General features: G+C 49.0%; 5 protein-coding genes across 5 annotated transcripts; 2 read left to right on the forward strand and 3 right to left on the reverse strand.

Moving 5' to 3' along the window:
* Window positions 1-118: 118 nt before the first annotated feature.
* ALT_9594 (putative solute transporter) lies at window positions 119-1086 on the forward strand (the record flags this gene model as incomplete). Its single annotated transcript, XM_089600645.1, has 3 exons — window positions 119-246; window positions 299-356; window positions 406-1086. The coding sequence occupies 3 exons, from the start codon at window positions 119-121 to the stop codon at window positions 1084-1086; spliced, it is 867 nt and encodes a 288-aa protein (XP_089455142.1).
* Window positions 1087-1819: 733 nt separating this feature from the next.
* ALT_9595 (putative LPS glycosyltransferase) lies at window positions 1820-3161 on the reverse strand (the record flags this gene model as incomplete). Its single annotated transcript, XM_033560060.1, has 4 exons — window positions 1820-2576; window positions 2646-2716; window positions 2768-2911; window positions 2970-3161. 4 exons carry the CDS (start codon window positions 3159-3161, stop codon window positions 1820-1822), a joined length of 1164 nt encoding a protein of 387 aa, XP_033415951.1.
* A 1676-nt stretch (window positions 3162-4837) lies between these two features.
* On the reverse strand, window positions 4838-5956 carry ALT_9596 (putative glycosyl transferase; the record flags this gene model as incomplete). The annotated part of the gene is made up of 1 exon (XM_033560061.2): window positions 4838-5956. One exon carries the CDS (start codon window positions 5954-5956, stop codon window positions 4838-4840), a length of 1119 nt encoding a protein of 372 aa, XP_033415952.2.
* A 1441-nt stretch (window positions 5957-7397) lies between these two features.
* ALT_9597 (uncharacterized protein) lies at window positions 7398-8369 on the forward strand (the record flags this gene model as incomplete). Its single annotated transcript, XM_033560062.2, has 1 exon — window positions 7398-8369. The coding sequence occupies one exon, from the start codon at window positions 7398-7400 to the stop codon at window positions 8367-8369; it is 972 nt and encodes a 323-aa protein (XP_033415953.2).
* A 1237-nt stretch (window positions 8370-9606) lies between these two features.
* cdpNPT (putative dimethylallyl tryptophan synthase) lies at window positions 9607-10821 on the reverse strand (the record flags this gene model as incomplete). Its single annotated transcript, XM_033560063.2, has 1 exon — window positions 9607-10821. One exon carries the CDS (start codon window positions 10819-10821, stop codon window positions 9607-9609), a length of 1215 nt encoding a protein of 404 aa, XP_033415954.2.
* Between the last annotated feature and the right edge of the window lie 2418 nt (window positions 10822-13239).

Raw genomic sequence — 13239 nt, forward strand, 5'->3', positions numbered from 1 at the left:
GTAGGCTACCACCTTACCAAAGGACAGTAGCATGTTATTTTCTGGGAGAGATGCCCTCTAAGTTTAAAGCCAATGTCTCTCCCCTGTTCAAGGGACGTTATATGCCAACCTAAGTACAATGGTTGTCTCACTGGCAGCAAAAGTGCGTATCAATGGTGGAAACGCCATCAAGCCATGGCCATTCAGCTGGTGGCTCAACTCTCCACTGAATCTTATAGAAAATTTGGGACAGGGAGGCAACGACGGGTACGTTCATACTCCTTCAAATTTCACATAGACTGACAAGACCTCGAGGAAGCTCCAGAGCCCGCCTGGCAATATGGACCACAGTAAACATTGTCTCTACAGTCGCAATTGTAAGCACAACAGCTTTGACAACACGTGAAAACTACTGACCCGTGCAAGATATTCACCAACAAATCTATTTTCGTCGACGAGTCATTCGGTAACTGCCAGATCGCCTTTGCATCTTACCACTTTTTTATAACAGGGTTCACCCTATGGATGGCATCGCGTCCTTGGTGCGGTGTCTTCACTGCGAAGCGAGTGCCGGTCCACCAGACTCTGCACTTGGCTGTACTCATGAGTCTCCAGGTGATACTGCAGAATCTCTCGCTAGCGTATTCATCGGTCATCTTCCACCAACTCGTGCGACTACTTCTGACGCCGCTTACCGCGCTCTTGAATTATCTTCTGTATCGCGCCACGATTCCCACGGCATCCACCATACCTCTTATAGTGTTGTGTGGCGGCGTCGGGACCGTGTCATATTATGACGCGCTACCCAAGACAGACGGCAAAGTCACAGCATCTTCAAGGGGCGCTGTCTTTGCCTTCAGCGGTGTCGTTGCCAGTGCATTATATACAGCATTCGTTGGACGCTATCACCGGAAATTCGAAGTCAGCAGTGTTCAACTCTTATTGAACCAGGCTCCAATGAGCGCGGCTATACTTCTGTGCATTGTTCCTTTTGCAGAGACATTGCCAGCAACTGCAGGTCTCTCGACATCATTATATGTCTCCATCATGGCAGTAATACTTCCTCCCCAAGAGCCCTCCTATTGCACTATCTTGTCACAGCGCTAAAAATGGCTAACTCGGTCTTCTAGAGCGGTGTGCTTGCTTGTTTGGTGAACCTATCACAATTCATCATCATTGACTCGGTTGGCCCGGTCAGCAGCACTGTCATTGGACACTTGAAAACGTGTATCATTGTCGGGTTGGGATGGGCACTGAGCGATCGGCCAATTTCGAGGGGAAGCCTCGTCGGTATTCTAATGGCCCTGACAGGGATGACCCTGTATGTGTGACCTGACCTAGATCGACCGCTTCCAGATTGAAGACAAGCTAATGTCTTTTATAATCAGATACATGCGTATAGCGCTTCGCGGCCGCTGAAGAACTGTGGGTAATGGACGGATTGCCGAATGCAGCGATTGATATGACTGACGAAACCGTTGCAGAAGAGGTGGTCACTCTCCTTGAATGCCTACCCTAAAAAAGGTATTAATACCATTATATCGAAATGAATTCGTCACAGGACCAAGACTACCCCCGAAATATCTGCCATAAAGTAGCGTAGACACTCATCTCCCTGCATGAGCAATGTGTGGGGGGCACCTGCGTTCAGTGAATCGCGTTTCAAGGTAACATGAGGACTATGTCCGGAAGCCTTTTTGGCCTAGTGGTATTATAATTCAATAACTGGGCACACAATATTAACTAGAACCAGCCATATGGGCTCAAACCACTGGGAATGACAATCAGACAACGCAGATGCTCTCGTCTTACAGATTCTTCCATCTATATAAAGTCCAGGTTAGCCAACCAAAATCCCCCTTGGATAGTAAACATCCGCTAAGTCCAACTCCGTTATGTTACCTGTTTTGCTATTCTTGTGTTGCGAATATACCTTCCTTTCGCCCGCCACCAGCCGATGGATGTTGAGCCGAGTACTGTAGACCATATTCCATGCTTCAGCCTCATGGAATGTGGTATCATCACCACCATTGATATCCGAGTCGCGTGATGCCGGACCAGCGTGCCTATAGGTGCCGATCAAATTAGGAAACGTAGCGAAGCATTTCAGCTGCCGACGGCCGTTGATGCCGGCGCACAGGTCACTCATGGCATTATCAACAGCACAGTCAAGGCGATCCACGGAAAGCGCGGCAAGGATTTTCTTGGCCCCTTCCCTTGTGACGGCGTATCCGTACGTACAGCAGCCCATCTCGGCCCGATATAAGAAGCGCGTCGACTCAACCGGCAAGTTGGGATACTGTTCTTTCCACGTATCCAGTGGGCCGCCCCAGCCGTCCCGCTTATCAACGCTGGGGACGGTTGGGTCCTCTGGGATGGCAAAGAAGGTCGTCTCGTTGGCTCCGGGGCCCGAGGCGCAGCCTCCAATCCAGAGGATATCCCAGTTTGTGCCATAGGGGTCTTTTTTGGGTGCGGTTTCCTCGCCATTTAGCTGGCGTACCCCACGGGCAAATTCGCGGAGTTGTCGTTTAATGGCCACGTCCCAATCCGCGTCGTCTTCTAGGATAAGAGCGGTCGTGTAGGAGTTCTGAAGGACCCTGTTCACTCCCGTTCCGTTAGTCACGGTCTAAGGAATGGGTATATCTGCTGAGAGTGTGCTGTATTACATTCTCAATGCATTCATATGTGCGCGCCAGCAGGCCAGGGCAGTGGGCTTCAAATCAGTTCCGTTGAGTCCCTTGTCTCAACGTTAGCAGATCAGTAATAACGTGCGGACGGTAGCGCGTACATTAGGTAGGGATCTGGGATCTAGGTCGTCAGGTCGCACACCGTCAATCCACTCTACCTTGAAACCAGCAGCGTGAGACGCTAAAGTCAGGAAGTCCCGTTTGTCGGTCCGTTCTTTCAAGCCGATCGCATAGATATGTTCGAACTATAGACCAGTGGGGTTAGATAGTACGAAAGTGCTATAGGACATAAAGGGTACTAACGCCTAGAGTCTCGTTCTGGGTATGCGAAAGTATGTCATCGCTCGGGACGTAGCGGCGGATGAACGGCCAATTCGCACCTCTGTACCGTGCACTGACTGCCGGCCAGAGAAAATAGACACTGGCATAGAAAATAAGTACCCCGGGGAGAATCTTCGTAATGTTAAGACGCCGCCGGCGGGTGTTCAAGATCATGTTGCAAAATTCGCGCTGGGAGATTTCGAGTCAACTGTGACTGCTGAATGGGATAATCAACAGCATAAGCAAAGGTCAGTAGTTCTGTGTCACATCTGCCCATGATCTCTTTGGATCTTATCCATGAACGTAGCGAGGAGAGGCCAAAGTGGGACCGATACTGCCTTCGGTCCTACCATTCTGTGCTTCAATCAACTACTCCACAGTGACATGTTCACTTGAGGAAACTTTGGACGAAAACAGCTGCTGTCATACTCTTTGGGGATTGTTGTTCACAGTGCCTCGGAGTTCTGTTTTCGCACGGGGTTTGTATGGAAACAAGCAGTCAAATGACTCATCTCCCTGCGAGCTGCCCGAGAATGGATTGGTTTGCGGTGATCATACTGCTCAATGAAACTAACAATGACCACTAATGGTTGCAGGGCTCTGGGGTTCTTGAAGCAAAGTACTCTGGAACCCTAGGCTTAGTTAATGGCCATTATTCCGAGGTTCGGATGCCTCGATCGTTTCATACCAAGCACTTACGTTGGGCTATTTGTGCAGCGGCATTACAGAGTTGCTGAGACAAATCACCAGCCATGGTCAATCCCAGCTAGGTAAGAATAGGCTTGACTCAGACCTTGGTTAAGTCTGAGCAAGTCCTTGTGGAATGTATATGCACCTATTTAGGAACCCTATTAATCCGATTTGTTTTGTCAACTAGGTGGTTTCGCAAGCCTGTTGGCTCTGCTAATCTCCCATTCAATGCAACGTTGGCCTTGCAAGTAACAGTAAGCATGGTGAAAAGTCATTCTGGATAATCAGTTTGCTCCAGTGCGGGTTGAAGTGTCAATATCTGTTCATCAAAACCTTCACAGGGACAGGGGTAAAGTCGCAGGGACAACATATGATTGCACATTTTTGGCCCCTGATGAATAGTCATAGTTTCCCTCTGAAGAAAGACTGAAAAGAATATCCTAGGCGATTAGTTGGGAAATCCTGGGAATGTCTCAATTCGAATTCCACAACTCGTTACCGAAGCATTCCTGAGCGTCCACATGCCCCTTTGGTTGAGCTCCTAGCTCTCTGTCATTCCACAGCCGTAACTTTTGCTCTATTTTTAGTGCATCACGGCCGCTGGTTCTTTCCCATTTCCCTTTTGGATTTTGTCAGACCATTATGCCGCTTTCGGCGTTGTTGCAAGCATTGTCAAAAACCGGGGTGGCAATTCTACAAGTTGATAGCTGATCCGGAGGGACCTGCATTCACATTCATTGCTAGTCAGCAAAGCAATACTTTACTTGATTATGATACTCGCGTGACCTGAACGGACGTATGAGCACAGTTGGACATAGTCTAGGTGCTGGGCGTGTCTGAGTTTAACAGAACCTGGCGATAGGTCTACTGCACCTTTGTCTCTCAACCCTTGCCCGCTTCAGTAGTAATACAAATATAGACACCTGTGCGTCTCTTGGAATAATTGCCTTACGCTTTCATGACAAACCTTCTTGTACAGTTTGCACAGTAGTGGATTTCCATTACGCAGTAGCTGTGTTTCTAACTGATTGCCAGTAGGTTCCAGCACAATTTCGTCAAGGAAACAAGACATAATAGCTATAATACGTTGAGCTCCGTTCATTTGTACAATTCGACCACATAAAATCCTCTCCTAGTTGGGTGCACATGAACAATGTCAACTATCCAGCATATGGATCATTTATCTCCACAAAGCCGGCCTGGCACATATCCCTCGTGACGGGATATAGCAGTCGTGCGAAATTACTCTGCCGTTCCAGGACATATTTCGGTGTGATATGCTCGAAGCCCTCGACCGGATTTCCATTCCGAGCAGGACTAAAAGCATGTAATATGTATGTATGTGAGTAGTCCTGCTCCCATGATGGAAAGTCCTGCGGCCGGTCCCACCGATCCACAATTCCTTCCTCGTAAGACGGCAAGGACTTGCAATCAGTAGCGTTCTCCAGATTGGAATCTGTCTCGTTGTGAATCCCGTATAGCAGGATGTTTTCAGACGTGGTCCAGCTCCCAGGCCCAAATGCATCCTGCTCCATGATCAGGACTTCTCCCGGCAACCGTGCCAGACGCTGGCCCAAGCGCGTCACAGCTGCATTGCTGTGTGTTGTCCAACCCCCGTCGTAAACCTTGTGCATCTCGGCTTTCCACATCTGGAGCAAGAGGGCATCCTTCTTGGCCATGAAGGTGCCGCTCATTATCTCGCCGCCGGCTTGGCGGCCAGTGACCGAATTGAAGCCGCTCTCCCTCAAGGCCTTAATATCGCGAATCGGGTGAGCATCCCAGTCAAGGTAGATGCCGCCGAACTCGCAGACGGTAGAAACGCGGATGAAGTCGGACTTGTGCTCGATCTGATCAATGGGGTTCCCGTTTCCAGCAACAGTTGGCGGTTCAACATGGTTTATTCGCAGATTCGGAGTGTTGAATATAAGCTGGTTCCACTTCCCCGTCTTCCCTGCCCGGGCGTTCTCGATGCGCTGTGGATTAGCATTGGTGTGGAGATAGATAGCGTCGGGGTGCCAGTGCTGCAAGACGGAGTAGAGAGAAAGGAAGTGTTTGAATTGGAACGCAAAGTCAGTGTCAGTATCTCGCAGGATGTACACATAATGGACTTGGTTTGGAATAGCAGAACCAGTAGCATTGACAATCGTAGTGGGGGCACTGCAATGGAGGAGCAGCTGATTTTTGAACTTCCAAACAGCTTCTCTCCAGACAATCAGGGACGCGAATATGAATGCAGCCACCAGGAATGTGTATCCTGAACAAGGGCGGGTATGGATCATTTTGAAAGTAAGGGGGCAAAGGGACAAGGAATCCTTTCGATTGACATGAGGGCAAATATATCATGATCTGCGGTGACTGAGGTCCAATGTTTGCAGAAATACTCAGGCAGTAATAACGGAGGCTGCATTCAGTGGTTTCCGTAGGTAGCCCGCGGGAATGCACCGGATTCAGTAGTTGCAAAGACTTAGCAAAACCAGACTCTGACTCGGGAATTATTCTTAGATCAACATTCTTGCTGAGGCGCCAAGGGCTACCGGGAGCAGTGACCCTGGCAAAAGATGGAGAGTCTGGAGAGTAACTTGCCAACCTTAGGTTTGGATTCACGTTCCATTTGCACAGTTAACTATTTAAGACATTCAGCCTATATTTTCCAGCCAATTGTAGAGTGATTCGTGTGGATTGATTGCATGACCACTTCAGTTGGTGGCCGCCTTCTGGACTGAGAGTACCTAAAGTTGACTTGATCAGCCAATGTGACCCTTCCCTGCTATTTCTCTTGCGGAGATTTTGAAGTAGAGCCTTAGTTCTTGTCGATTTAACGGAACACACTACTCGTATTCATCGAGAAGAGATCAGTGATGTAGGTTGGACATTGGAGACTGAGATGGCTGCCAAGGTCCTGTGGAACGACCCATGCTCCTACGCATTGTTATGTATAGGATTGTTTCGCCTAGGTCCTAAAGGTTGTCTATTGTACTGCACCTCCTGCGTCCGATATAGCCCTTGGCAAGTACTACCCTCGTCTGCCCATTACAGCACGTTCCTGTCTCTTTCACCACGGATAGGATGACCAAACTCTGACAGCTTGAATACTCGCCCAAGCACGGTTCACAGCCGGCACCATATACAGTGTACGCATCGGACATAGGATGGGTCCAGTGAAGCATCAGCAGGCCTCCTGGTTAATCAAGAGGGCTCTGGATTGACACCAGTTTGACAAAGTAGTTATACGAAGGACTGCCGATTTGGAACGGGTCTATGTCCAGTTTGAGAGGGACTGACAACGTTGAGCCCCTGGAGGTTATTGGTGCCCTTGTCGCAACAAGCGATTTGCCAGTACCACTGGGCAGGGTGCGAATGTGAGTTTTTGGACCCAGATAATACAAAAGAATTATGAATATCTGTAAAAGTCCTGATCATTACCATCTCATTTCCCGCGCGTCTCGAGTAGCCAGATGGAACAGCTGATGATTGCCAGGGGCAGGTGGCATGTTTACCAACCACAAACAGGTACCTACACCCTGACCAGAATGCCATTAAGACTTTGCAGCATTGTGCGGCGAGTCTCCCCAAAGAGTACGAAAATGTAAATATCCTTTTGTTTACTATTCGTCTACATCAGAAACTCCTTATGAACCGCGTAAATTTCCTTCAGTCTCACGTACCAGCTCTTTCTCTTTCTATCCCACCATATCCCATTACCAGCTTTCTCTCATCAGAATGAAGCTTAATCACTTCCTTCTTCCAGTAGCACTCACAGCTACTGCAGGCGCCCAAACCCTCAACATTGTTGCACATGAGGACGACGATCTGCTCTTCTTGAGCCCCCAACTACTCAATGAAATTCAGTCTGGCCGGAGCGTCCGCACCATCTTCCTTACCGCTGGAGACGCGGGCAATGGTGCAGACTACTGGATGTCTAGGCAAGAAGGGTCTAAAGCTGCGTACGCCCAAATGAGTGGTGACGACAACTCCTGGACACAGTCGGACGCCGGCATCCCAGGCTTCAACATCCCGTTGTTTACATTGAACAACGACCCCAGTATCTCACTTGTCTTTCTTCAGCTACCGGACGGGAACAACGGAGGAGAGGGCTTTGGATCCGGAAGCCTGCAGCAACTGTGGCAAGGTACCATATCCTCTCTGACATCCTGGGGCGGATCCTCATACTCCAAGGGCGACTTGGTGCATGTGCTGAGACAGCTGGCCGATAATTTCAACTACGACCACATCAACACCCAAGACTTTGTCCATGATTACGGAGACGGAGACCATAGCGACCACCACACCACCGCTTATTTTGTCCATGAAGCGTTCGCTGATTGTGCCAGCAGCGCGTCGATCTCCGCTTACATGGGCTATCCTGTCGTGTCGGAACCAGCTAACATTGATGGCGAGCTTCTTCAAAAGAAGAAGTCAGTCTTCTATAATTATGCTGGTTATGACAGGAACACATGCCATAGTGATGAGACCTGCAGCGGACGTGATGAAGCTCTCTGGATTCAAAGGGAATACGTCGTCACGGAATTGGGTCAATCCAGCTGCAGGAAAGCTACGAGCAAGGGCCAGGTCTCTACTGCGGTCACCCCTTCGGCATCCTCAACCCATTCACATAAAGAGATTCCCATGGCCGCTGCAAGCATGACAGTGTCTCCATCCGCTGCTATCCAATCTGGGTCCCCCCACGTATAGTTCACCGGAGATTCTGCGCATGGCATGGCCCTTTCCGGAGTATTTTGTGTCTCTGCCGCTATTTTGTCTGCTGTTGCCCTTCTTTAAACCGGGATCTGTGGCAGGGATATTTGCATGAAATGCCATTTTCTGTGTCCTTGATTTCTCGCTGTCTTGTTTTCAAATTGGTGCTTTGCCAGTCCCAGATTTGTCTCGGATAGTCTTTTATCCTTTTCTGGCACTGTCGTTGGCGACGCGAAGCACTTGGTGAGCATGGGGTCGGATACCTAGGTATTAATGCTTAGTAGTTCACCGGGAGGTTTCTTCTAATCATCGAGATATTAAGTCCGTAGTAGTTCACGGGATTCCCCGATAGTTGCTGCCTTGGGCTTCTGCTAGTTTCAACATATGACATAATTCTGGTGTTCGTGTCGGTATACTGGACCTAGGGCTCGTCTGGACGGCCCTTGCATTTGATCATCCCGTCTCGGCCGACTTCGATTAATGGTCCGAATCTACGTAGGAGAATCTGGTGTGATGAATGATAACTACTGCTTGTTGGCAAGGTGACAGTAAAGGTTAGATAAAGTTCACTGATCAGTCAGGGGCTTATTTTAAACAACCCCAAACCCACCCCCCTTTTGTTGTGTTCCTGCAGCCGTACCGACCTTCTCTGTATATTTTAGTTATGCTGTCGTACCTCCCATTGCACATCTTCCAGCGCAGAACACCTTGAAATTATTGCCGTCGCAGCTGCTCCGTTGCGCTTCTCTCTCCATCTTTCCTATCTAAGGCAGTCCCAAAGTCAGCGGTCAGGTTGTTAATAAAGAGCTATATAACTCCATATATCTACTGATATCACTTCATGTATTATAAGAACAAACATACAAGTAAAGTATAAGGGTAGAAATAAATAACAAGGGATCAATGATATGCCACTCCGTAAACCCTGCATACTGCATCTCCTGCCTAGTCTCTCAGGTCAAACGTAAATGAAGTGCAATAATTGACTGTTTCAGTCCAATATTGATTGCTGATACCGTGTCTCACGTAGAAAAACTGCCTGCTCCAATTGCCCAGCGGTCATTCAGGCCAAAAGTAATATATAGAGAGATACGGCCCTTTTTCCTTAGAGTACGTAAAGGACAGCCACGCTTGATAACGCGTCGCCTCTTCCAAATTCTTACCTGGACTGCAATCAGTTAGCAGGCGCCGGAAGGTAAACGAGATGTACAACGGAAAGTGATCTATCAACTCACTAGTATGCCTGCAAATTCTCCATAAAAACCTCTGCTTGTTCCGGCATCTCATGTCGCTGGAAGAAGGCAGTCATTGTATGCGCTATCTTTGTTTCTGGAATCCCTGTAAGTGGCATATAGAGCTTGGGCGTGGGAAGTAGCTGGCCAGCCTTCATCTCATAATTCAGCATAGTGGGCAAGAGTCCTTTCTCCAGCATGGCCGAAGGCTCAAGTGGACCTTGGATAATACCGAGGTCTGACCAGAGTTCACGAATGATCTCCAACCCAATTGTGGTGTCTTCATCTGTCAGTCGTCCCCCCAGCGTCCAGTGTTCTTCCGCTCTGGCGAGGGTGACGAGAGGGTCGGCGATGTAGACCTTGAATCGAGTATGCACGGGGTCCACAAGGTCGCAGGAAAGGAAAGCAGCGTCAATTTTGCTTTGTTGGAAATGAGTTTCGATTAATTCACACGCGCTATTCAGGCGGCCTTCTTTGTCGACTGCCCTTATTGCTCCAAAACATGCATCGGTGCCGGACTGCCCCGTGGCTGCGCATTTGATACCGGGAAAGAAGTATTCTTTTGCAAGGATGCCATTCTTGGTCAGGTCCAACGCCACCACATACTGGGTCTTCACCTGAAAGTTTGTGAGGTACTTTGTGAGTTGCTCCTCACTTAACCTCCGCTCGTCTTTGGCCGTCAGTGTCAGATGCTCGCTGAGTAAATGATGCAACTCGATGTTGACGCTTTTGACGAGCAATTGTAGCTGGGAGAAGAACGCGTTTACCGAGGTGCGGTTGAACCGATCATGGCCGACACTCGCCTGGTAGCGGACGGGCTCAAAGGCAATCCGCGCCGTCGATCCCGATCTCTGGAAGTTCTGACTCAATTCAACTGTCATGTTACCGCCCAGGGTGCACCGGTATACGTCTCGTCCCGGTGCCGGGAACGGACCGAGCACTGGGACGATGAGCTGGGCCAACAGACACAGGTACTCGTATTGCTGATGGATGCTGTACTTCCCGTCGACGAGGATCTTTGCGAGCATGGGTGCGACATGATGCCAATGCTTGTATTGATCGATATCCGGGAAGAGAAGTGCCTTGCTGAGGGTATGGTACGCTATATCTTTAGGGGTCGTAGCCTGTGACTGTCCAGATTGACCCGTTTGCTCGTCAACGACGGATGTGTCCGAGGCAGATATGCCAGCAGGAGAAGCAGCCATCTTGTCGTCCATTTTGCCATTCGATGTAGGGAAGTATCACTATGGACTGCAATACTCCGCCGATTCTCAGGAGTTACTTTTCATATATTATGCAATATTAGACTCGAGGCGATCGAGACTAGATGGGAAAATGCGAAGGAAGGAAAGGGAGGGCAGACCTAGCTTTTTGTGAACGAGAGACATACGTCCTCTCAGCCCGATTGCCATGAGCGGGGAATATGCGTGGCGCTTCGTGACGGAGCCATGTCTACCAGTTGTATCTCTTGAAAATGTGTAACACTCGTAGACAAGTTGACGTCGTGGCAGCCACGATCGCTCTCATGCCAAGTAAGAACCTATTTCAAACAGGATGCGAAGGCAGTGTGGATCAATCATGCAGGTGGGGCATGGCAGTCACTGTACCCTTATGGGAAATGATAGATCATCTTTCGGGATATTCCACACCAGCTTCGTATTCGTCGACATGATTGTGTCGAGGTTCTAGACGCATTCCGAGCGATCGGCAACTTACATGATTGGAATATGCCGGAACCCACCGGAGGGGCTTGCAGTGGTCTGTGTGATAGCTCTGCAGCTAAGTGGCTAATCTCGCTACACAAATCTCGCCATTGGGCCAGGTCTCTGTTTGTTGTTGGGACTCGAACCAGGTGTCTGTCAGATACTGGAACGCAAATTGATAGGTCATTGATTGTTCGAATAATGTAGGTAAGCCACTCAGTCACATATGCATAATCAGCTGACAGTCATCAGACTTTGTTTCTTCAGCTCAACCTTCTTTCGCCTGATGTGGATACAGAGAGGGTGGTTAATGGATACTTAAACCACCAATTCATGCTACTTGATTCTGCGCTGTGAATCTTACTTCCCAGTTTCCGGCTTCCCTCTGCAGTTATTCTCTACCGAATTTGAACCGAGTAACTCATGTGTTCTGCCGAGGCCTACCCGTATGAAAGAAGAGCGGAACAATTGAATGGTCTCTGCCAAAGTCTGTGGACCGGCTGGGAGCACTGTAGTTATTCTACAGAAGTAAGATCATCATGTTGGAACGCGTCTTCCAATAAACTAGTAACTAAACGCAAATTCACTCCACTGCATACCGCGGGGAGCATTGCGTTCACTTCGTAGATTGCGCCTCGTATCTGTAACCCCAGATCGACAAGGCAAGGGAGACTGCTTCCTACACGAATTGATCGGTCGACATGGTCGAAATGTCCGATCGAACGGGACGCTCGTGTATGATGAATTGGAGAGTGTCACTATGTAGAAGAAAGTCCCGGAATGCTGCACCGTACCAGCAGCTCTATACAAATGGCAAGAGAGCGCATCGACGAGCGAAGCGATCTTTTTTTTGAATGGTGCTACTTATGCGCCAAATGGGTCGATACAGAGGATGCTTGGACTGAGCATTACCGATTCTGTTTGGACCATCTACAACCTCGGCGTGGACTATTGAGGTTCCGCTTCACACTGGTTGCTCCTGGTTTCTGTCCTTTCTGCTTGGGTGACCATACTAAAACGCCCGCGGAACGATTCCAACAATGGCGGGAGAAATCTACGCTGATAAACCACATCGATGATAAACATTTGGCTGGCAGAGGAAACGAGGAGGCTATTCAATGCCCTCATCCCTGCTGCAAGAACAGGTTTTACAACAGTATCTTGCTCCTACAACGGCTTTTTGTTGACGCCCATTCTATTGAAGAGCCTCGTCGAAACTGTGTATCTCGGAAGAGAAAGTGGGTTTGCGGTCGTGACGATTCTGATATGCCACCGAAAATGCCAGCCTTGGATTGATTCGCGGACTCTCACGTCGAGTGCATAAAATATCTTCTCCTGTTGGAATTAGTTGATGGCTAGAAATCCCGATTGTCAGTGGCATAGCGAAACATGTGTTTTCTTTTCCTAGAGATTCAGATAGACCGGAAATAGTAGAATAGACGATCTCTTGTAGCTAGCAGAAAGTTGACAAGATTGTCCAAGAAGCTACTTCATCCTTGCTCCTATAACTCGTTCGTGATCATCTCGCTGATGTGCGTAGTCTCGTGATGGAACCTTAAAAAAAGGTACTCTTTGAACGGCGGGAACTACCGAGTCAGCCCACCACGCCAGATGCGGCGCGCAAGGGCAATGGCAGGCATCACTGTCTTGTCCGACGCATCGAGCAGCATAGCCGTGGGAGCTGCAGTGATAGCCCTGAACCAGAACGTGCAGCATGCCTCTACTTTGGCGTTTGCGACGTTCTCTTCGTTTTCGTATTAAAGCAAAGACAAACAGGCTACGAGTACGAGTACGAAATCGACCCGAGCTCCGGGACAAGATACATAGATAAGAAAGCGACCATTTGCCATCTTCCGTCCTTCCCTCTAAGCTTTCAATAGTCTAACATACACCTACCCCTACTTGCTTTTCCCTGTCTCCGTCCAGTTGCCA

This window comes from Aspergillus lentulus (genome assembly GCF_001445615.1).
Source record: "Aspergillus lentulus DNA, contig: Alt17, strain: IFM 54703, whole genome shotgun sequence".
NCBI lineage: Eukaryota > Fungi > Ascomycota > Eurotiomycetes > Eurotiales > Aspergillaceae > Aspergillus > Aspergillus lentulus.